Source organism: Cherax quadricarinatus, chromosome 51, assembly GCF_038502225.1.
Source record: "Cherax quadricarinatus isolate ZL_2023a chromosome 51, ASM3850222v1, whole genome shotgun sequence".
Lineage (NCBI taxonomy): Eukaryota > Metazoa > Arthropoda > Malacostraca > Decapoda > Parastacidae > Cherax > Cherax quadricarinatus.
In genome coordinates this window covers 5,938,863-5,960,589 of record NC_091342.1, presented here as the reverse complement: position 1 = coordinate 5,960,589, position 21,727 = coordinate 5,938,863, and the positions used below count along the sequence as shown (strand labels likewise).

General features: G+C 40.8%; 1 protein-coding gene across 6 annotated transcripts in view; it reads right to left on the bottom strand.

The window, feature by feature from the left end:
• LOC128694723 (thymidine kinase, cytosolic) overlaps window positions 1–21,727 on the bottom strand; it is an 83,149-nt gene that overhangs the window by 11,733 nt on the left and 49,689 nt on the right. The window contains exons 1-3 of one of the 6 annotated variants that reach the window (XM_070095720.1): window positions 18,377–18,535; window positions 4,976–5,088; window positions 1,069–1,195 (exon numbers count right to left, since the gene is read on the bottom strand). In XM_070095720.1, the coding sequence (XP_069951821.1) occupies window positions 1,069–1,195; window positions 4,976–5,088; window positions 18,377–18,433 (297 nt within the window). In that variant the 5' untranslated portion in view covers window positions 18,434–18,535. The other 5 variants (XM_070095723.1, XM_070095721.1, XM_070095722.1 and 2 more) reach the window with 5 other exon arrangements.

Below are 21,727 nucleotides of genomic sequence, written 5' to 3'. Positions count from 1 at the left end.
TTATGGGTTTATTTTACAATTTCTCTCAATATCTTTCACTCCAGTATGTTATAACTGTACTGTGCAGATTTTTAGACTATGCCCTCAGGAACCTTCCACACACATTATTGATGACTAAGGTGTCCTCAGTAATTTAAATGCTTTATTGGCTATATGCAGGAAGTAAATGATCTCTATATCGATTCCAGCTCTGATCTCTCTCCAGCCTTGTATGAAGCCATCAACCCTGAATAATACTCGAAGCAAGAGATAAGAGATTTGAAGTCTCACCACTGGCATTCTCTCCCTTGTTATGAAAGTTTTCAGTATTCACCTAGTCATTCTCCTGGCTTTTGTGACTTGTTCATAAAAATTTAATATTTCTTTACATGGATAACAATAAAAGCTTCTAAAAATTAGGCAGTCAATTTCTTTAAATACTTGTGTGAAATATATAAAATGCAGGGAATGTTTTGTCAACAATTTTAAGCATGTATACAGTGTGTGGTTCAAGTGGTAATGCCTTCAACTGACATGTGAAGGATCTGGGTTCAGTCCTTCCACAACTGGAGATACAGGGCATGTTTTTATACCTGTTGATCATTCACCTAGCAGTAACTAGGTACCTGGGTGTTAGACGACTGCTGTGGGTCACATCCTGGTGTGGGGAAAATCGAAGAGTCCTCATGGAAATAAGCCATAGTGACTTTATTGGGTTATCCTAGATTGCTATTTGTAAGGGTTATCCTTCCTTCCCCCCCCCCCCAAAAAAAAGTAAAAACATTAAAAATTTCTTTGCCCACAAGATGCACAACATTTCGGGCATGAAAGCAGAGGAAAAGAAAGGTATGATACTGTATAGAGTAAAATATACTGTGTAAGGGAACATCAGAGAAAAAAACAAACAGTGGAAGGTTCCTCAAAGAATTATGGAGGAGGAGACAGGTGCCAAAATAAATAGTTAAAAGTTAAATGGAATAATGTCAACAGATTAATGTGTGCATATACTGTATATAGGTGTACAAAATGTACACAAGTGCCTACATTCATCATCATTCACTATGTACATAAAAACAGGCAAACACTTACAAACTGTCCTTCATCTACTCCAATGACACTATATTCCAAAGCACTTTCCTTCAGATCTTTCAACACAGTTGCAGAAACTGCAGGAAGGATTTGCTTGTCGTGAGTTGTGATGCCATTTGCATCATATCTGAAAATTAAGGTTCAATGAAGCAGCGATAAAAATCATCAATATACATCAAATGAGATCAATATAAATTCTTTTAAGAGGTATATACACTGTTCCCTAGATAATGACATTTATGGAAAAAAAAAATTAAAAAGGTACTTATAAGAAATATTTTAAGAAAGTAAATGTAGAGCACGTCCATTTAGTACAATATTTAAAAAAAAAAAAAAAAAAACGTATTTGCATACTTGCCATATTTTCCACATATGCAGGATGACCATGTATTGATCTGAAGTATAAATTATTTTACTTCAATAAAATGTCGTTAGTGTTTTTCTAACCTCTTTTTCGGTCTCATAAACATGCAAGGTTGCAGGTATGTCTTACTACTTCTACTTACACTTAGGTTACACTACACATGCATGTACATACAAGCATATATATACTAACCCTCTGGGTTTTCTTCTATTTTCTTCCTAGTTCTTGTTCTTGTTATTTCTGCTTATCTCCATGGGGAAGTGGAACAGAATTCTTCCTCTGTAAGCTATGAGTGTCGTAAGAGGCGACTAAATGCTGGGAGCAATGAGCTAGTAACTCCTTCTATATAAATTACTAAAAACAAGGAAAAGAAAAACTTTATAAAATTAGGATGTTTGAACGTGAGTGGATGTAGTGCGGATGATAAGAAAGAGATGATTGCTAATGTTATGTATGAAAAGAAGTTGAATGTCCTAGCCCTAACTGAAACAAAGCTGAAGCAGGTAGGGGAGTTTCAGTGGGGTGAAATAAATGAGATTAAGTCAGGAGTATCTGAGAGAGTGAGAGCTAAGGAAGGGGTAGGAATAATGTTGAAAGATCAGTTATGGAGAGAAGAGGGAATATAAATGTATAAATTCAAGGAATATGTAGATTAAAATAAGCCATACCATGGGTGGGATAACCTGCGATGAGTCTCAAAACTCCAGACCGTCGCGTTAGCCACTGGGCCATAATAAGTGTGTATGCACCTGGAGTAGAGAAGAGTGTAGAGGAAAGAGAGATTTTGGGAGATGTTAAGTGAGTGTGTAGGAACTTTTGAGCCAAGTGAGAGTAATCGTGGTAGGGGACCTAAATGCTAAGGTAGTAGAAGCGACTAGAGAGGGTGTGGTAAGTGAGTTTGGGGTGCCAGGTGTAAATGGATAATGGGGAGCATTTGATTGAACTTTGTATAGAAAGGGGATTGGTTATAGGATAAATAAGTATACAAGATATGATGCAGGGTGAAATGACAGTAGTTTGTTGGACGTATTGGTAGATAAAACTGTTGGGTAGACTTTAGGATGTACATGTTTATAGAGGGGCCACAGATATATCAGATCACTTTTTAGTTGTAGCTACAGTGAAAGTAAAAGGTAGATGGTATACAAGGAGAATGGAAACAGCAAGTAAAAGAGAAGTGAAGATTTATAAACTAGAGGAGAAGGCAGTTTGGGTAAGATATAAACAACTGTTGGAGGACAGATGGGCTAGTGAGAGTATAGGCAATGGGGTAGAAGATGTATGGGGTAAGTTTACAAATATAGTGTTCAAGTGTTCAGCAGAAGTTTGTGGTTACAGGAAAGTGGGTGTGGGAGGGAAGAAGAGTGATTGGTGGAATGATGATGTAAAGAGAGTAGTAAGAGAGAAAATGTTAGCATATGAGAGGTTTTTGCGAAGTAGAAGTGATGCAGGAGGGAGGAGTATATGGAGAGAAAAAGAGAGGTTAAGAGAGTGGTGATGGAATGTAAAAGGATAGCAAATGAGAGGGTGGGTGAGATGTTATTAACAAATTTGGTTGAAAATAAGAAAAAGTTTTGGAGTGAGATTAATAAGTTGAGAAAGCCTAGGGAGAGAATGGATTTATTAGTTAAAAATAGGAGAGGAGAGTTATTAAATAGAGATTAGATGTATTGGGAAGATGGAGGGAATATTTTGAAGAATTTTTAAATGTTGAAGATAGGGAAACTGTGATTTCTTGTATAGGGCAAGGAGGAATAACATAGGAGTAAGGAAGAACCAGTTGTGAGTGTGGGGGAAATGTATGGGGCAGTGAATAGAGTGAAAGGGAGTAAAGCAGCTGGGATTGATGGGATAAAGACACAAATGTTAAAAGGTGGGGATATAGTATTGGAGTGGTTAGTGTTTTTATTTAATAACTGTATGGAAGAGTAAGGTACCTAGGGATTGGCAGAGAGCATGCATAGTTCCTTTGTATAAAGGCAAAGGGAACAAAAGAGTGTAAAAATTATAGTGTATGGTAGAGTTATTATTGAAAGAATTAAGAGGAAGATAGCGGATGAACAAGGAGGCATTAGAAAGGGTAGGGGGTGTGCAGATCAAGTGTTTGCAGTGAAACATACAAGTGAACAGTATTTAGATAAGGGTAGCAAGGTATTTGTGGCATTTATGGATTTGGAAAAAGCATATGATAGGGTGGATAGGGAGGCAATGTAGCAGATGCTGCAAATGTATGGAATAGGAGGTAGGTTATTGAAAGCAGTGAAAAGTTTTTAAGTGGATAATGAGGCTCAGGTTAAAGCATGTAGGGGAGAGGGAGATTATTTTCCAGTAAAAGTAGGCCTTAGACAGGGATGTGTGATGTCACCATGGTTGTTCAATACATTTATAGATGGAGTTGTAAGAGAAGTGAATGCTCGAGTGTTGGCAAGAGGTGTGGGGTTAAAGGATAAAGAATCTAACATGAAGTGGGAGTTGTCACAGTTGCTCTTTGCTGATGACACTGTGCTTTTGGGAGATTCTGAAGAGAAGTTGCAGAGGTTGGTTGATGCATTTAGAAGGGTATGTAAAAAGAAGGAAATTAAAAGTGAATATAGGAAAGAGCAAGATGATGAGGATATCCAAAAAATTAGGTAATGGAAGACTGGAGGGAGAGAGTGTGGAGGAGGTGAATGTGTTCAGATATTTGGGAGTGGATGTGTCAGCACATGGGTCTATGAAGGATGAAGTGAATCACAGAATTAACGAGGGGAAAAAGGCGAGTGGTGCACTGAGGAGTCTGTGGAGACAAAGAACTTTACACATGAAAGCAAAGAGGGGAATGTATGAGAGTATAGTTAAGTGTGAGGATGCGAGGCATGGGTTGTGAATATTGCAACAAGGAGAAGGCTGGAGGCAGTGGAGATGTCATGTCTGAGGGCAATGTGTGGTGTGAATATAATGCAGTGAATCCATAGTTTGGAGATTAGGAGGAGGTGCGGGATTACTAAAACTATTATCCAGAGGGCTGAGGAGGGGTTATTGAGATGGTTTGGACATGTAGAGCGGACGGAACAAAATAGAATGACTTCAAGAGTGTAAAAATCTGTAGTGGAGGGAAGGCAGGGTAGGGATAGGCCTAGGAAAGGTTGGAAGGAGGGGGTAAAGGAGGTTTTGTGAGGGAGGGGCTTGGACTTCCAGCAAGTGTGCGTGAGCGTGTTAGGAGCGAATGGAGACATATGGTTTTTAGGACTTGACGCGCTGTTGGAGTGTAAGCAAGGTAACATTTATGAAGGGATTCAGGGAAACAGGCAGGCTAAACTCGATTCCTGGAGATGGGAAGTACAATGCCGGCACTCTGGAGGGGTGTTAATGTTGCGGTTTTGTAACTGTAGTGTAGGCATGCCTCTGGCAAGACAGTGATAGAGTGAATGATGGTGAAAATTTTTATTTTTCAGGCCACCCTGCCTTGGTGGGAAACAGCCGATGTGTAATAAATAAATATTTTCTAACCTATACCACATTCAGAAAAAAAATAAAAGATAATTTTTAAAATCACATTCTTACCTTATGTCATTTGCATACTTGATGATAAGACACTTGTGTTTACTAATCTGGTATCGTTTAAGGCGTCTCATTAGTTCTGTTGTCTTTCCAGAAAACATGGGTCCAAAGATGATCTGAAATGGAATTTAACAGTAGCTCATAACCAATACTATCTTTGAATGTTATACTGAGCTTTATTACTATTATTATTATTGTTATTACTGTATCATGGGAAGTGCTAAGCCCATAAGGCTCATACAGTGCTAAGTAAATCAGTTGGCAAGCAGTTTCAGTCTAAGGAAGGGTAAGGCAGCTTAAAGAGCTCGTCACTGGTATTACGGAACCTCTCAAGTTATTCACAGTACGTACTGTGTACAGTACAGTGGAACCCTGGATTCTGGCCATAATCCGTTCCAAAAGGTCGGCCTAAATCCGAAAACAGAAGTAATATTTCCCACAAGAATTAATGCAAATACAATTAATCTGTTCCAGACACCCAAAAATATTAACAAAAAATACATTTAAAAAAATACATACATACACAAAACAATGAGAATTAAATAAAATGACTAATGAAATGGATAAATGAACATTTAACATCACATTTAACTTTATTGAAGGTTCTTGTTGGCATATGGAAGACAGGGAGGACTGATTATTGTTTGAAAGGTAAATCCCCCTCCATAAGGACTTCAGGTATCAAGTCCCTATCTGGGGTTAATTCCCTTCTTTGTCTTTTACTAGCACTAGAACCAGCTTGAGATTCGGTGCACCCCTGTCGCACAAAAAACTTCCCAGAGAGGTCTGTTTCTGGGGTCTATTTAAGATTTGCCTTCAGTGGGACAAGGGCTGGCACTAGGAACTTATTTTGCAGTCGCACTCAATAAACAACCACAAAAAACAATGGATTATAATGAAATGTTTAGATGAATGGGCAGTGTGTTGCTCACTCACCCAGACACAGCCAAACTGACTCATGAATGCAGTGGAGTGGCGGGCGGACGTGTCCAATACAGCCGATTTCCAAGTTGCCGGCCAAAATCCAGGATAGAATTTTGGACAAAAAAAAAAAAGCAGCAGAAATCCGATTTGGCCCATATCCGCACCGGCTGATATCCGGGGGTCCACTGTATCTGATTACATTCACCTCCTCCATACTTTCTCCCTCCAATCTGATATGCAATCTTCCATTACCTAATTTTCTGGTTATCCTCATCACCTTACTCTTTCCTATATTCACTTTTAATTTCCTTCTTTTACATACCCTACCAAACTCAGCAACCAACCTCTGCAACTTCTCTTCAGAATCTCCCAAAAGTATAGTGTCATCAGCAAAGAGCAACTGTGACAACTACTTTGTGTTAGATTCTTTATCTTTTAACCCCACACCTCTTGCCAACACCCGAGCATTCACTTCTCTTACAACTCCATCTATAAATATATTGAACAACCATGGTGACATCACACATCCCTGTCTAAGGCCTACTTTTACTGGGAAATAATCTCTCTCTTCCCTACATACTCTAACCTGAGTCTCACTATGCGTGTAAAGACTTCACTGCTTTCAATAACCTACCCCCTCCTCCATACATTTGCAACATCTGCCACACTGCCCCCCTATCATACACCTTTTCCAAATCCATAAATGACACAAAAACTTCTTTACTTTTATCTAAATACTGTTCACTTATGTGTTTCATTGCAAACACTTTGTCTACACACCCCCTACCCTTCCTAAAGCCTCCCTGTTCATCTGCTATCCTGCTCTCCATCTTCCTCTTAATTCTTTCAATAACAACTCTACCATACACTTTACCAGGTATACTCAACAGACTTATTCCCCTATAATTTTTACACTCTCTTTTGTCCCCTATGCCTTTATACAAAGGAACTATGCATACTCTCTGCCAATCCCTAGGTACCTTACCCTCTTCCATACATTTATTAAATAAAAACACTAACCACTCCAAAACTATATCCCCAACTGCTTTTAACATTTCTATCTTTATCTCATCGATCCCAGCTGCTTTACCCCTTTTCGTTCTATGCACTGCCCCATGCACTTTCCCCACACTCACAACTGGTTCTTCCTCACTCCTATAAGATGTTAGTCCCCCTTGCCCTGTACACAAAAATCACTGCTTCCCTATCTTCATCAACATTTAACAATCCCTCAAAATATTCCCTCCATCTTCCCAATACGTACCTCTAACTCTCCGTTTAATAACTCTCCTCAGTACAGCAATCCCTAGATTTATTAGACTTTGGAAATACAGGACAAAACACATGGGTTAATTGATTCAGAAAAGGACAAACTCCATTGGCTACAAAACTGTTCATTATTGATACAATCACAGTAAAACAATCTCAGTTCTATCCAACACAATCACCATTGCTGGTCACCCACAATTAGTTGACTAAATTGAGGGTTTACTGTATTTTTTTTTCAAAACAATGCTACAGTTACTTTCTAACCAACCCTGGTACTTGGTTAGAGGTTAGGTGGTAGTGTTGGGTTACTAAAAATATTTTTTTCACAGGACAGGGGAGGGGTTCTTGAGGTGATCTGAACATTTAAAGGGGATGGAGCAAAACAAGATGACTAGGAATGCATGTAAATAAGAGGCAGAAGGAAGGAGGTAGGGGTCATCCCAGAATGGGTTGGAAGGAGGGGTTAAGGAAAGTTTTGAGTGCCAGGGGGTTTGGACATCCATCAGGCTTGTGTGTGCATGTCGGATAAGGGCAAATGAATTCAAGTGGTTTTTACGATTTGACATGACATTGGAGTGTGAGCAAAGTAACATTTATACAGAGATTCAGAAAAACTGGTCAGGCGAACTTGAACCCTGAAGGTGTGAAGTGCGGTGCCTGCACTCAAGGATGGGTGGAGATGTTGCAGTTAGGAGGGTCATCTGAGCTGTGATGTCATCATGCTTCTTTCATGACAGCACTTAATTGAATGAATTGTGATTAAAGTGTTTCTCCTTTTTTGGGTCATCCTACCTTGGTGGGAGAAGGCCAGTGTTAAAATGCCACTATAAAATATTACTTATTACAGGAAAATACATGGACCTGGGTATTCAAATGAGGTTACCATTTATGTAAGGCTTCTTTTGTCTTCTGTAGGCTGCTAGATCATGAACATTAGCATTAACAACACTGCTTAGGAAATTAGGCCATTTCTGCTCATGGAACTTTTGGGTTATGTTCTAAAAAAAAAAAAAATATAATAAGAGGTAACCAGTAATAACAGTTGTAGTAACAGTACTGTGGGCTTAATGAATATAATGGTAGTAATAATGTAGTACCGTACTTTTAGTAACAGTATAATAATAGTAGCAGCAGGAATAGCATAATAGTGAACAACAGAACAGCAGTGAAATACGTATATGACAATTTTTAGCAAATGATCCCATACATTTTACCAGCTGCTTTAATTCACAATATCAAATACCATAAACCTGTGCAGGTCATCCAGCACTGCACAGTAATGTGTGATGGCTGATGACAGTGTAAAGAAAAAGTAATAGCAAGAGGTCAAAGACAAAGACAAAATGAGTTAAATGAAAGGATATCTAATAATAAAGGATACAACAAAATAATGCTAACTATAATAACTTCCCTACTAACCATAAAATAATTAGGGCATTCTTGATAGAATTTTCTTTTTATGCAAATGGTGTCAAAATTTAATATGACACAGGTTTGCCAAAGATTATCTCCACAATATGCCAATGTCCCCTTTTCTCAGCTTCCTGGGCAGGCGTGTTGTCTGATAAGTTTGAGACATCCTTTGTGGCCTTCCATTCCAATAGCAACATCACACCCTGATCAAACCCTTTTGCACAGCAATTGTGGAGGGCTGTGTTGCCACATATATCTTGGAGGTTGACCTGAGCACCATGAACTAAGAGTGACTGCATTGTTTCAAGATTACAATTCTGAGCAGCTATGTGCAGGGGAGTCAATCTCCTATTGAAGGTTTGAAGATTAGGGTCAGCTCCATGACTCAGCAATACATTAGCTAAGTGAAGATGGTCATTAATGACAGCCTCATGAAGAGCAGAATAACCATCACTATTGCAAGCATTGATTGACATTGTATTAAAGGTTTCAGATGATTCTTGATTAAGATGAATGTTAGGAGCACACTTTGAACACTGACACAGTGGGTGGCACAATGTCTTAGGGGATACAGCATCACTGTGAGTAGTCTTCTCCTCTATACCAAGATAAAAGCATGCTAATTTAACATCACCAACTTTTACAGATTTAAGCAATTTTTCTATGTGCTTCAGTCGATTAGTATCATCCCTGCAATTAATATTTTTGTGAACCTTGGAATTTTCAGTATGTTTATTAAAGTCTAACTTTTTTTCATGTGGAGCATCAGTAGGAACTTTAAAATTCAAGTCTATTCTCACATAGCTTTCGAGTTCATCTTTTCTCACCTTTGCATCTAAAATAAGTCTTGCAATGTGACGATTATGTGCACAGTCTAAAGCAGTAAGTTTTCTGTTATTGTAAACGTTCAACTCTAGTCCTAAGATGACAATTCGGTCAAGAAGCAATTCCATAATGGCAGAATATCCCCATCTACTTGCAAGATGCAGTGGTGTGTCAAGCACATTATTTTGTGCATTTATTGCAATATCACAGCCAATAGACTCTGCATAAAAAAGTAGAGCCTTAACACAAGCAACATGTCCGTTTAACGAACAAAGATGTAATGGTGTATTTGAATCGCCATCACATTTATTGATATCAGCACCAGCATGGAGCAAGAGCAAGACAGCATTCTGATGTCCACGCTGTGCAGCATAATGCAGTGGTGTGGCACCACGGAAATCTGTGGCATGTAAATCTGCTCCAAGAGTAATCAACATATCAACAATTGCTGGACGTCCAAATATGCAAGCAACGTGAAGGCCAGTATACCCTCTTTCCTCTCTTGTATGAACTGTTGGCATTATGTCTTTCTTAGGTTTTGACATCAATTTTTCACATCGATCACATGAGCAAAGTGGATGACATAGTTGAGCATCCGCCTCTACCAAACTGGGCTCACTTTCAATTTCCTTTTGGAAAGGCTTGTATTTTCCATCCAAAATATCCTTCACATCTTCTACTTTGCCTAGGCGAATACACTCAAAAAAACGGGCCATGGGATCAACTCCACTACATCCAAGAGCCTCCTCCATACTTTTTAAAACCGGAGTTGTCATACACCCAGGCTGCAAGACAGAGTCTGCTTCAGGTGTTGTGGAGCCGAAGAGCGATCCAGAATAAAGATGTTCTATTGCTGCTTCAAGGGATGAAATATTGAAACTCTGTTCCCCACTGTCACTGCTAGACGCCGAGAAGCGAAACAGTTTCAGGAATGCTACGTGGGCATACCAGTTCGCTAAATTTGCTTTTACAACTAAGAATAGTAACGTTGGTAGGAGCTCATCAGATGAAAAAATGGTACCAGGCACAGCTACTAGCGAAATGGCCCTCTTTAGACAACCCAACTTACCAAGTGGTGTAGTGTGGCCTTCAATACTAGCTAACTCAGACTTAGCTTTTGTAAGATTGCACAGCAGCTGTGGATCAATATCTAGATCTCTTACTTGCAAGTCTGAAAGATTCTTTATCACTCTATTAAGCCTGGCATCATCTTCAGCTTTGCAAGCAGCAATGCCTTTCATTAATGGCTTGTAGACACCATGCAACACATACGTCTCCACAGCCAGTTTTACAGCATCAAGAAGATACTGATCTTTTTTAGTTTTTTCTCCAAGTCTAGGTTCAGACAGAGTCACTTGTATGGCTTCAGAGAACAGTTCACTCCCAAGGTCCCTTAAATTTTGCAGTCCTTCCTCTTCCAGTGCTTGATGTCTTAAAAGAAACTGGTTGACTAGAAAATCCAATTTTTCGAGAGCTTTCCCACCTCCACCTTCTGTCCAGAGGAGATCAATGCAATCTCGCAAAGAGTGAAGTATGATGAGATCCGTGCAGCTTGATGGAGCAAAAGCATTGGATGCATAGAGTGGGTCTTCAAGGCACATCACTTTGTACTTTCTCAAATCATCATCGTAAAAAGTTTCTTCAAACAGTATATGGACTGAATGAGGATTAGACACCTTGTTCTCCAGCACCAACACATTGCCATTCAACACAACATTCCTGTCAGTAAGTGTCCTGAAATGCGTCTCCGGTAATTCATCACTAGGCACTAAAATATGCCCAAATATGTCATCCTTGGCTAGAGCATACTTGGGTAACGCCCCTGTCCTGGGCACACAGATGACCCAGCCAGACAGCACCGCCCTCTCCAATACATCCACGTACTCCCTTCGTAGCACCTGGAAGAAGCTGTTTTCGCCAAGATCCTCGTCGTATCTCTCCATGATGGACAGTTTTGGGCCGCTGGATTGTCTCACAACCGGTAAAACCGGTACATGAAGGATATCCTGGGAGGTAAGACGAGCCTGGGTCTCGTGACTGTCATCCCACACTAACCTAAACAACTCAACTGCTACTCGGTCTTATACACAACTACAAACTATCGTACTCTCACCTCTCCTACCTCAAATATCATTCACTAAATTCAAACTCATTATATTATATATTATATTAAATGCGTCTTCAAATTCTTTGTTTACTAATTTACTTTATGAAGAAAACTGGTAAATTCTTCGGGATCATGGTATTTAAATTTTGAAGTTACTTAATTTTTTAAATGAAGAAAATGCTGCCCTCTTCGTCCAAGGAATGTTTGAGAATTAAAAAAAAAAGTGTTTGAGAGTACCAGGCATGTACTCCTGCATACCATGTGTACACCAATCAAGAAAAAATATAATCCCTCGAACAGGGATTAAACTGTAAATACAGCGATATACCCACATAATTCTGGCGATAATGCTAAAGTACATTTATGTTATATAAGTTTTTATTCAGACTATGTAGTCTTATTGCAAGCTAAGTATTTCCAATAAGAGTTCTGTACTTTTTAATGTTACGTATAAAACGGGAATTTCATATTTCATGTACTTACCATAGGCTTTATTGACCCATACTGTATATTGTATGTTTTTTCTTCTTGAAATAATTTTGGATGTAATACTCCAGGTAATGAAATCTAGAGTAAGTTGGCTACAAAATCATGCAGCAAGGAGAAGTATGCTTTAGCCGTGAAATACCTGGAGTATACCTGTAGTGATACTGGTCCTGTGAGGAGCAGCAGCAGGATAATACTGCACCACCTCTAGGGGCCCTTAACAACAACAACAACAGTTTGGTGTGGTCATGGGCACCAACACATGGTGTGTGATTCTCTTATACTTTATCCATTTATCTGCGATGCAGATTACATGGTGAGTTTAAATATGTGGCCTGTAGTTATAACTTTTCTCTTGACATATGCAAGACATCACCATCCCTGTAGAAGCCATTATTAGATGTACTAGTCATTATATTTTGTTGTTGCAGAAGTACTATGAAGATTCTATGTTCAATAAAGCCTAGAGATAAGGCCTGTGTTTCTATCACAACAATTTATTGAACATAGAATCCTGGGCTACCTGGTGGTGATCCTGCGCTAGACTACATCACAACATGGAGCGTTTACTGAAACCTGAGAGGCTAGACTGTGACCCCAGCTTATCAACGGCTGCTCAGGAATGGAAGCACTGGTTTAAGACTTTCGAAAACTTCTTGGGAGCCCTTCCTAAAGAAGATCTAGATAAACTAAGTCTGCTCATCAATTTTGTGTCACCTAAGATATATGAGGCTATTTCTGAGTGTAATACCTACGAAGATGCTATCAAAACCCTCAAGTCTCAGTATATTAAACCTACAAATGAAATCTTTGCACGCTATCGCCTTGCAACTCGCCGCCAGCAGATTGATGAGTCCTTAGAGGAATACTTTCAAGCACTGAAAATCTTAGGTAAGGACTGTCACTTCCAAGCAGTGACAGCTGCTCAGTATTGTGAAGAGTCCATCAGGGATGCTTTTATCAGTGGCCTGCAATCACCAATAATAAGGCAGCGTTTATTGGAGAATAAAACTCTCGACTTAGCTGCTGCCTTTGACCAGGCAAGAGCTCTAGATTCAGCCCAGAAGAATTCTGAAGTATACAGTACCGCTCAGCCTTCTCGAGTGGTAAGTGCTGCAATTCCTGACCAAGACTCTTGCAATGAAGTTACTGTGGAACCTGCCTCAGTGACAGCAGCAGCAGGTACGGTGTGTTTCTTTTGTGGTTTTTCAAGACATCCACGTCCAAAGTGTCCTGCTCGTGAAGCAATGTGCCATAAATGCCACAAGAAAGGTCACTTTGCGAAAGTATGTCGTGCTAATGCATCAACAAGAGCTAGTGCCTCCACACATTCCAGTGATCATGCGACTCTAGCAACAGTGACTTCTGCGGCTACTCCAAATTCACTGTCAAAGGCAGTTGTGAAAGTATTCATCAAAGGAACAGAAGTAGATGGTCTTATTGATAGTGGCAGCTCAGAGAGTTTCATCAACCTTGACTTAGTTAAACGGCTCTCCTTGACTCTACATCACTCATCAGGTACCGTTTCCATGGCATCAACATCTCTCTCTATTCAGACCTTAGGGTTTTGTAAGGTAAATCTCAGAGTTAATGGAAAGGATTATCAAGATGTACATTTAGCTATTCTGCCACAACTGTGCTCTGATGTTATCCTTGGTCAGGACTTTCAGAAGCTGCATGGTAGTGTCACCTTAACATATGGAGGTGAACTGCCTCCTCTTGTTGTCTGTGGACTTAGCACTTTAAGGGTAGACCCACCAAAGCTGTTTGCAAATCTTACCGCGGATTGCCATCCTATATCAGCTAAGTCACGCCGCTATTCTTATGAGGATCGGATGTTCATTGAGAAAGAAACTCAGAGGCTGCTGAAGGAGGGTATTATAGAACCGAGTGATTCTCCTTGGCGTGCACAGGTTGTTGTTGTTAAGGATGGTTATAGGAAACGGAGACTGGCTATCGATTACTCTGAGACAATCAACAAATTTACACTTCTTGATGGGTACCCTCTACCTCGAATTGACGATACAGTGAACAAAATTGCTCAGTACTACGTGTTTAGCACAATTGATCTGCAGAGTGCCTATCATCAAGTCCCTATAAGGAATGAAGATAAACCATACACAGCGTTTCAGGCTAGTGATGGCCTGTATCAGTTTACCAGAGTCCCTTTTGGAGTCACCAATGGGGTAGCCTGCTTCCAACGAATTATGGATTCACTCATTCAGGAAGAGCAACTCATGGGAACTTACGCGTATTTAGATAATGTTACCATTTGTGGCAAGACCCAGGAGGAACATGATGCAAACCTTGATAAGTTTTTGGAAGCCGCCAAGAAGAAAAATATCAGTTACAATGAGGAAAAGTGCACTTTTTCAACTAAAAGGCTTAGCATCCTTGGTTATGTAGTGGAAGGAGGTTCAATATTCCCAGACCCTGAACGACTACGACCTCTACGGGAACTTCCAATGCCTCAAGACAAAAAGTCACTCCGAAGAACTCTTGGTCTCTTTGCTTATTACTCACAATGGATCTACAACTATTCAAGTAAAGTCCGCCCATTGAGTGCTACCACATTTCCTGTGACAAAGGAAGCAGAAGCCGCTTTCCATACTCTCAAACAGGACATTGAAAACTCAGTAGTTCAAGCCATTGATGAGTCCCTACCATTCGAAGTGGAAACGGATGCATCTGACATTGCCATTGCTGCAGTCTTATCTCAGGCAGGACGACCAGTAGCCTTCTTTTCGAGAACTTTTCAAGGATCAGAGAAATGTTATGCTGCTGTAGAAAAGGAAGCCCAGGCCATCATAGAAGCAGTTCGCCACTGGAGGCATTATTTAACTGGTAGACATTTCACCATAAGGACTGACCAACGGTCCGTGATGTATATGTTCGACAAGAGGCACAAAAGTAGGATAAAGAATGACAAGATATTACGCTGGAGGATGGAACTATCGTGTTATGACTTTGATATCCTGTACCGACCGGGTCAAGAGAACATCTCACCTGATGCATTCTCTAGGTCCCACTGTGGAGCAGCATGTCATGATTTGCAATCACTCTCATCTCTCCACAAGGCTTTGTGTCACCCAGGAGTTACACGCCTGTACCATTTTGTCAAATCAAAGAACATGCCCTACTCAGTGGAAGATGTGCGACAAGTGATCAGAGCATGCAGAGTATGTGCAGAGTGCAAGCCAAACTTTCATCAGCCAGAGAAGACTCATCTCATAAAATCCACCCAGCCTTTCGAAAGATTGAATATAGATTTCAAAGGACCTCTACCAAGCACAAATCAGAATAGGTATTTCCTTAACATAGTAGATGAATATTCAAGGTTTCCCTTTGTATTCCCCTGTGCAAATATGGCTGCTTCAACTGTTATTAGTTGTCTTTCACAGTTGTTCTCTATTTTTGGTATGCCAGCTTATATCCATTCAGACAGGGGATCCTCGTTCATGAGTAACGAACTTCAGGAGTTTTTGGCTAGCAAAGGTATTGCCTGCAGCAGAACAACAAGCTACAACCCTCAAGGCAATGGTCAAGTGGAGCGGTTCAATGGTACTATATGGAAGGCAGTTACAATGACATTAAAGTCGCGCAATCTACCTGTTCAACACTGGCAAACTGTCCTACCGGATGCTCTTCACTCTATTAGATCACTGCTGTGCACAGCTACTAATGCAACCCCTCATGAAAGACTCCTCAACTATTCACGTCGTTCCTCTACGGGAGCCTCCGTGCCCACTTGGTTATGTCATCCTGGACCTGTTCTCCTGAAGAGTCACCGTAGGATGAACAAGACGGATCCTTTAGTGGAAGAGGTAGAGCTCCTGCAAGCTAATCCACATTACCTGGAGTTTACCTGGAGAGAGTTTCGGGGGTCAACGCCCCCGCGGCCCGGTCTGTGACCAGGCCTCCTGGTGGATCAGCGCCTGATCAACCAGGCTGTTGCTGCTGGCTGCACGCAAACCAACGTACGAGCCACAGCCCGGCTGATCAGGAACTGACTTTAGTTGCTTGTCCAGTGCCAGCTTGAAGACTGCCAGGGGTCTGTTGGTAATCCCCCTTATGTGTGCTGGGAGGCAGTTGAACAGTCTCGGGCCCCTGACACTTATTGTATGGTCTCTTAACGTGCTAGTGACACCCCTGCTTTTCATTGGGGGGATGGTGCATCGTCTGCCAAGTCTTTTGCTTTCGTAGTGAGTGATTTTCGTGTGCAAGTTTGGTACTAGTCCCTCTAGGATTTTCCAGGTGTATATAATCATGTATCTCTCCCATGTATCTCGCCCACATTCGCTACCAAAATGGTGAAGAGACTACAGTATCTACAAGACATTTAGCCCCAGTTGAAATCCCTATTAGTGTGGAATCTCAAGATACACCAATAGATGTGAAAGATGCTTCGTTTTCTCCTGGAAAGCCCCTTGAGACTACCCCTATGGAAATAGAGGATTCTGCTCCAGCAGTTAATCAAACCCCGCTGGAAAATATCGAACCTGGTGAAGAGGCTCAAGGGCTACGAAGGTCGGGACGTGTACGTCGCCCACCTAACAGTTTGGGAGATTACTGTCTCTGATATTTTAGAAGGGGGAGATTGTAGTGATACTGGTCCTGTGAGGAGCAGCAGCAGGATAATACTGCACCACCTCTAGGGGCCCTTAACAACAACAACAACAGTTTGGTGTGGTCATGGGCACCAACACATGGTGTGTGATTCTCTTATACTTTATCCATTTATCTGCGATGCAGATTACATGGTGAGTTTAAATATGTGGCCTGTAGTTATAACTTTTCTCTTGACATATGCAAGACATCACCATCCCTGTAGAAGCCATTATTAGATGTACTAGTCATTATATTTTGTTGTTGCAGAAGTACTATGAAGATTCTATGTTCAATAAAGCCTAGAGATAAGGCCTGTGTTTCTATCACAACAATACCTAAAGGACCCCAATGGAAATAAGTCACTCTGACTTTTTTTGGTTATCCTAGGTTCTCTACACATATGCTATGTATGATACTCTATGTAACTGTATTTGTGTATACCTGAATAAACTTAGCTGGAGAGGGTTTCGGGAGTCAACGCCCCCGCGGTCCGGTCTGTGACCAGGTCTCGCGGTGGTTCAGGGCCTGATCAACCAGGCTGTGATGTAATGTAATGTGGTGTATGTATAATAAATCATGGTACAGTGTTGTGTGTATATACTGTACTATATATTATGAAATAAAGCTTATCGATTCATTTATTTACCTAACCGCTTAAAGTTTCAATTGATTATTGTGATTCGCATCCTGGGGAAAATTACAGATATGTAATAAACTCCAGATCTATTGAAGTAATATTCTTAGCAAAAATATAAACAGGCATGAAACTGGTACTTGCTGGTACTTAAGTGTTGGGCACGTATATCTACAAGGCTCTGCATCTGAAAATTCACCATTTGGCAACACGTGTGGAGAGAGAGGGGGGGACCCATAAAATATTTATAAAAGTACTAGGTATGTATAACCCGTAATAAAAATGTTATATACAAGTACTAGGTATAACTCGTATGAAAATGTTATATACCGGTACCATGCATAACTCGCAACAAAATGTTATATACAAGTACTACAACTCAAAATACAAAGCTTTATTTCAAAATTACTGTGCAAAACATACAACTAGTAGGTATACCTGCTACTAGTAGTAGGTATAACTCGCAATAAAATGCCCCGAGTGTGTATTTCAATTACCCAAAGTTCAATTTTGCACGATTTACTATCTAAAACCATTAAACATGATGCCTGTCAAAAAAATATAGACTATTCATCATGGGGTGCATAGATCCTGGTGAAGAGCTCTTGATCTAATGAATTATAGCTATCCTTTCCTTCCTTGGATCAAACCTGATTACCTTTCACATTACACAGGCGATCTATGACCCATACTGGCTTAACGCTTCCCCATTATAATAAATATAAAATTTACCGCCAAAACGAGAACTCTTCCCGCCAAGATCTTTAGCACAGTTACTTGTAACATCATCATAACAGCAGTCTCAGTCATGTTATAACTTGATAATCAATACACTTATCGAGGTTCTGGCATTCAATAATCGAGCCATCGAGTTGCAACATGAATGAAGAATGTAGACAGTTATGGCCAGTACCATAACAGGAAGTTACAAATATGAATCACAGAATAAACTTAAGTACATATGTTTGCATATTTTTTGTGGTTAATGTGTGTGAAGTGTATAAATAACCTTTTACACTTGATAAGTATAAATTAATAATCTAGTAAATAAAATAATCCCCAATGGTTCTTGATATATATACGACTAAGGAACTGAGAAATACCACTGTTTATTTCTCGAAATTGACCTTCTACTTACCTGTATCTGTCCCTTGCCTCTATTACTGGGCAGTGGAATCGAGTTTAAGTGGGCCATGGTCAAATATATGTTATAAAACAGAAAACGTCAAACACAACCGTTCACTGAACCTCTACTAACTACATCTGGGTACCGCAAGGAGGTTGCTGAGGTTGCCAGATACACTACACACAGATATTTATCTCAATATCCACAATATATGTCTTCGCACACGTTATTTTCAACGCTAATATCTAAACTACCTCATCAGCTGAGTTGTTGGAATAAATCACATGTGATCTAGAATCAATACTATCTTTTAAGTTCACTACTACTTCCAATTATATTTTTTCAAGGATTTAGATTTTGCCACCCAAGTGGCTAGTTTATTGTGCACCCCATATCTATCCTGTGGAGGGTAATGCAAGAGCATATGGATACACAAAAGGCCCAGGAACTAGGCCCCAAAAGGGTTAAAAGGTGTGCATTTGGATTTTTATCTACATTTCACTTATTTGTTACAAGCACATTTGGGAAATTTGCTTAGTGTTACATCTTACCTTATTTTCATTAATAAGATATCGTGACATGTCACATAGGTTATTATACTGTATATCTCTGTATTCCTCAATAAGTGGACAATTAAGCACATAAGTGTTCAAGACAGTGACCATATGCCTGATCACATAATTTGCATTTAGTTTGATCATCATCTGTGTCTTCCAAACTGCCAAAAGTACTGGTAACCAAGCCTAAGTCTGGCCACTACAACATCAGTCACGTACTTGTAACCAAGATTAAGCCTAGCCACTACAACATCAGTCAGTACTTGTAACCAAGCCTAAGCCTGGCCACTACAACATCAGTCAGTACTTGTAACCAAGCCTAAGTCTGGCCACTACAACATCAGTCAGTACTTGTAACCAAGCCTAAGCCTGGCCACTACAACATCAGTCAGCACTTGTAACCAAGCCTAAGCCTGGCTACTACAACATCAGTCAGTACCTGTAACCAAGCCTAAGCCTGGCCCCTACAACATCAGTCAGTACTTGTAACCAAGCCTAAGCCTGGCCATTACAACATCAGTCAGTACTTGTAACCAAGCCTAACCTGGAGTTTACCTGGAGAGAGTTTCGGGGGTCAACGCCCCCGCGGCCCGGTCTGTGACCAGGCCTCCTGGTGGATCAGCGCCTGATCAACCAGGCTGTTGCTGCTGGCTGCACGCAAACCAACGTACGAGCCACAGCCCGGCTGATCAGGAACTGACTTTAGGTGCTTGTCCAGTGCCAGCTTGAAGACTGCCAGGGGTCTGTTGGTAATCCCCCTTATGTGTGCTGGGAGGCAGTTGAACAGTCTCGGGCCCCTGACACTTATTGTATGGTCTCTTAACGTGCTAGTGACACCCCTGCTTTTCATTGGGGGGATGGTGCATCGTCTGCCAAGTCTTTTGCTTTCGTAATGAGTGATTTTCGTGTGCAAGTTCGGTACTAGTCCCTCTAGGATTTTCCAGGTGTATATAATCATGTATCTCTCCCTCCTGCGTTCCAGTGAATACAGGTTTAGAAACCTCAAGCGCTCCCAGTAATTGAGGTGTTTTATCTCCGTTATGCGCGCCGTGAAAGTTCTCTGTACATTTTCTAGGTCGGCAATTTCACCTGCCTTGAAAGGTGCTGTTAGAGTGCAGCAATATTCCAGCCTAGATAGAACAAGTGACCTGAAGAGTGTCATCATGGGCTTGGCCTCCCTAGTTTTGAAGGTTCTCATTATCCATCCTGTCATTTTTCTAGCAGATGCGATTGATACAATGTTATGGTCCTTGAAGGTGAGATCCTCCGACATAATCACTCCCAGGTCTTTGACGTTGGTGTTTCGCTCTATTTCGTGGCCAGAATTTGTTTTGTACTCTGATGAAGATTTAATTTCCTCATGTTTACCATATCTGAGTAATTGAAATTTCTCATCGTTGAACTTCATATTGTTTTCTGCAGCCCACTGAAAGATTTGGTTGATGTCCGCCTGGAGCCTTGCAGTGTCTGCAATGGAAGACACTGTCATGCAGATTCGGGTGTCATCTGCAAAGGAAGACACGGTGCTGTGGCTGACATCCTTGTCTATGTCGGATATGAGGATGAGGAACAAGATGGGAGCTAGTACTGTGCCTTGTGGAACAGAGCTTTTCACCGTAGCTGCCTCGGACTTTACTCTGTTGACGACTACTCTCTGTGTTCTGTTAGTGAGGAAATTATAGATCCATCGACCGACTTTTCCTGTTATTCCTTTAGCGCGCATTTTGTGCGCTATTACGCCATGGTCACACTTGTCGAAGGCTTTTGCAAAGTCTGTATATATTACATCTGCATTCTTTTTGTCTTCTAGTGCATTTAGGACCTTGTCGTAGTGATCCAGTAGCTGAGACAGACAGGAGCGACCTGTTCTAAACCCATGTTGCCCTGGGTTGTGTAACTGATGGGTTTCTAGATGGGTGGTGATCTTGCTTCTTAGGACCCTTTCAAAGATTTTTATGATATGGGATGTTATTGCTATTGGTCTGTAGTTCTTTGCTGTTGCTTTACTGCCCCCTTTGTGGAGTGGGGCTATGTCTGTTGTTTTTAGTAACTGAGGGACGACCCCCGTGTCCATGCTCCCTCTCCATAGGATGGAAAAGGCTCGTGATAGGGGCTTCTTGCAATTCTTGATGAACACAGAGTTCCATGAGTCTGGCCCTGGGGCAGAGTGCATGGGCATGTCATTTATCGCCTGTTCGAAGTCATTTGGCGTCAGGATAACATCGGATAGGCTTGTGTTAATCAAATTTTGTGGCTCTCTCATAAAAAATTCATTTTGATCTTCGACTCTCAGTCTGGTTAGCGGCTTGCTAAAAACTGAGTCATATTGGGACTTGAGTAGCTCACTCATTTCCTTGCTGTCATCTGTGTAGGACCCATCTTGTTTAAGTAGGGGCCCAATACTGGGCGTTGTTCTCGATTTTGATTTGGCATAGGAGAAGAAATACTTTGGGTTTCTTTCGATTTCATTTATAGCTTTTAGTTCTTCCCGCGATTCCTGACTCCTAAAGGATTCTTTTAGCTTAAGTTCTATGCTTGCTATTTCTCTGACCAGTGTCTCCCTGCGCATTTCAGATATATTGACCTCTTTTAGCCGCTCTGTTATTCTTTTCCGTCGCCTGTAAAGGGAGCGCCTGTCTCTTTCTATTTTACATCTACTCCTCCTTTTTCTTAGAGGAATAAGCCTTGTGCATACATCGAGTGCCACCGAGTTAATCTGTTCTAGGCATAAGTTTGGGTCTGTGTTGCTTAGTATATCTTCCCAGCTTATATCGGTTAGGACTTGGTTTACTTGGTCCCACTTTAT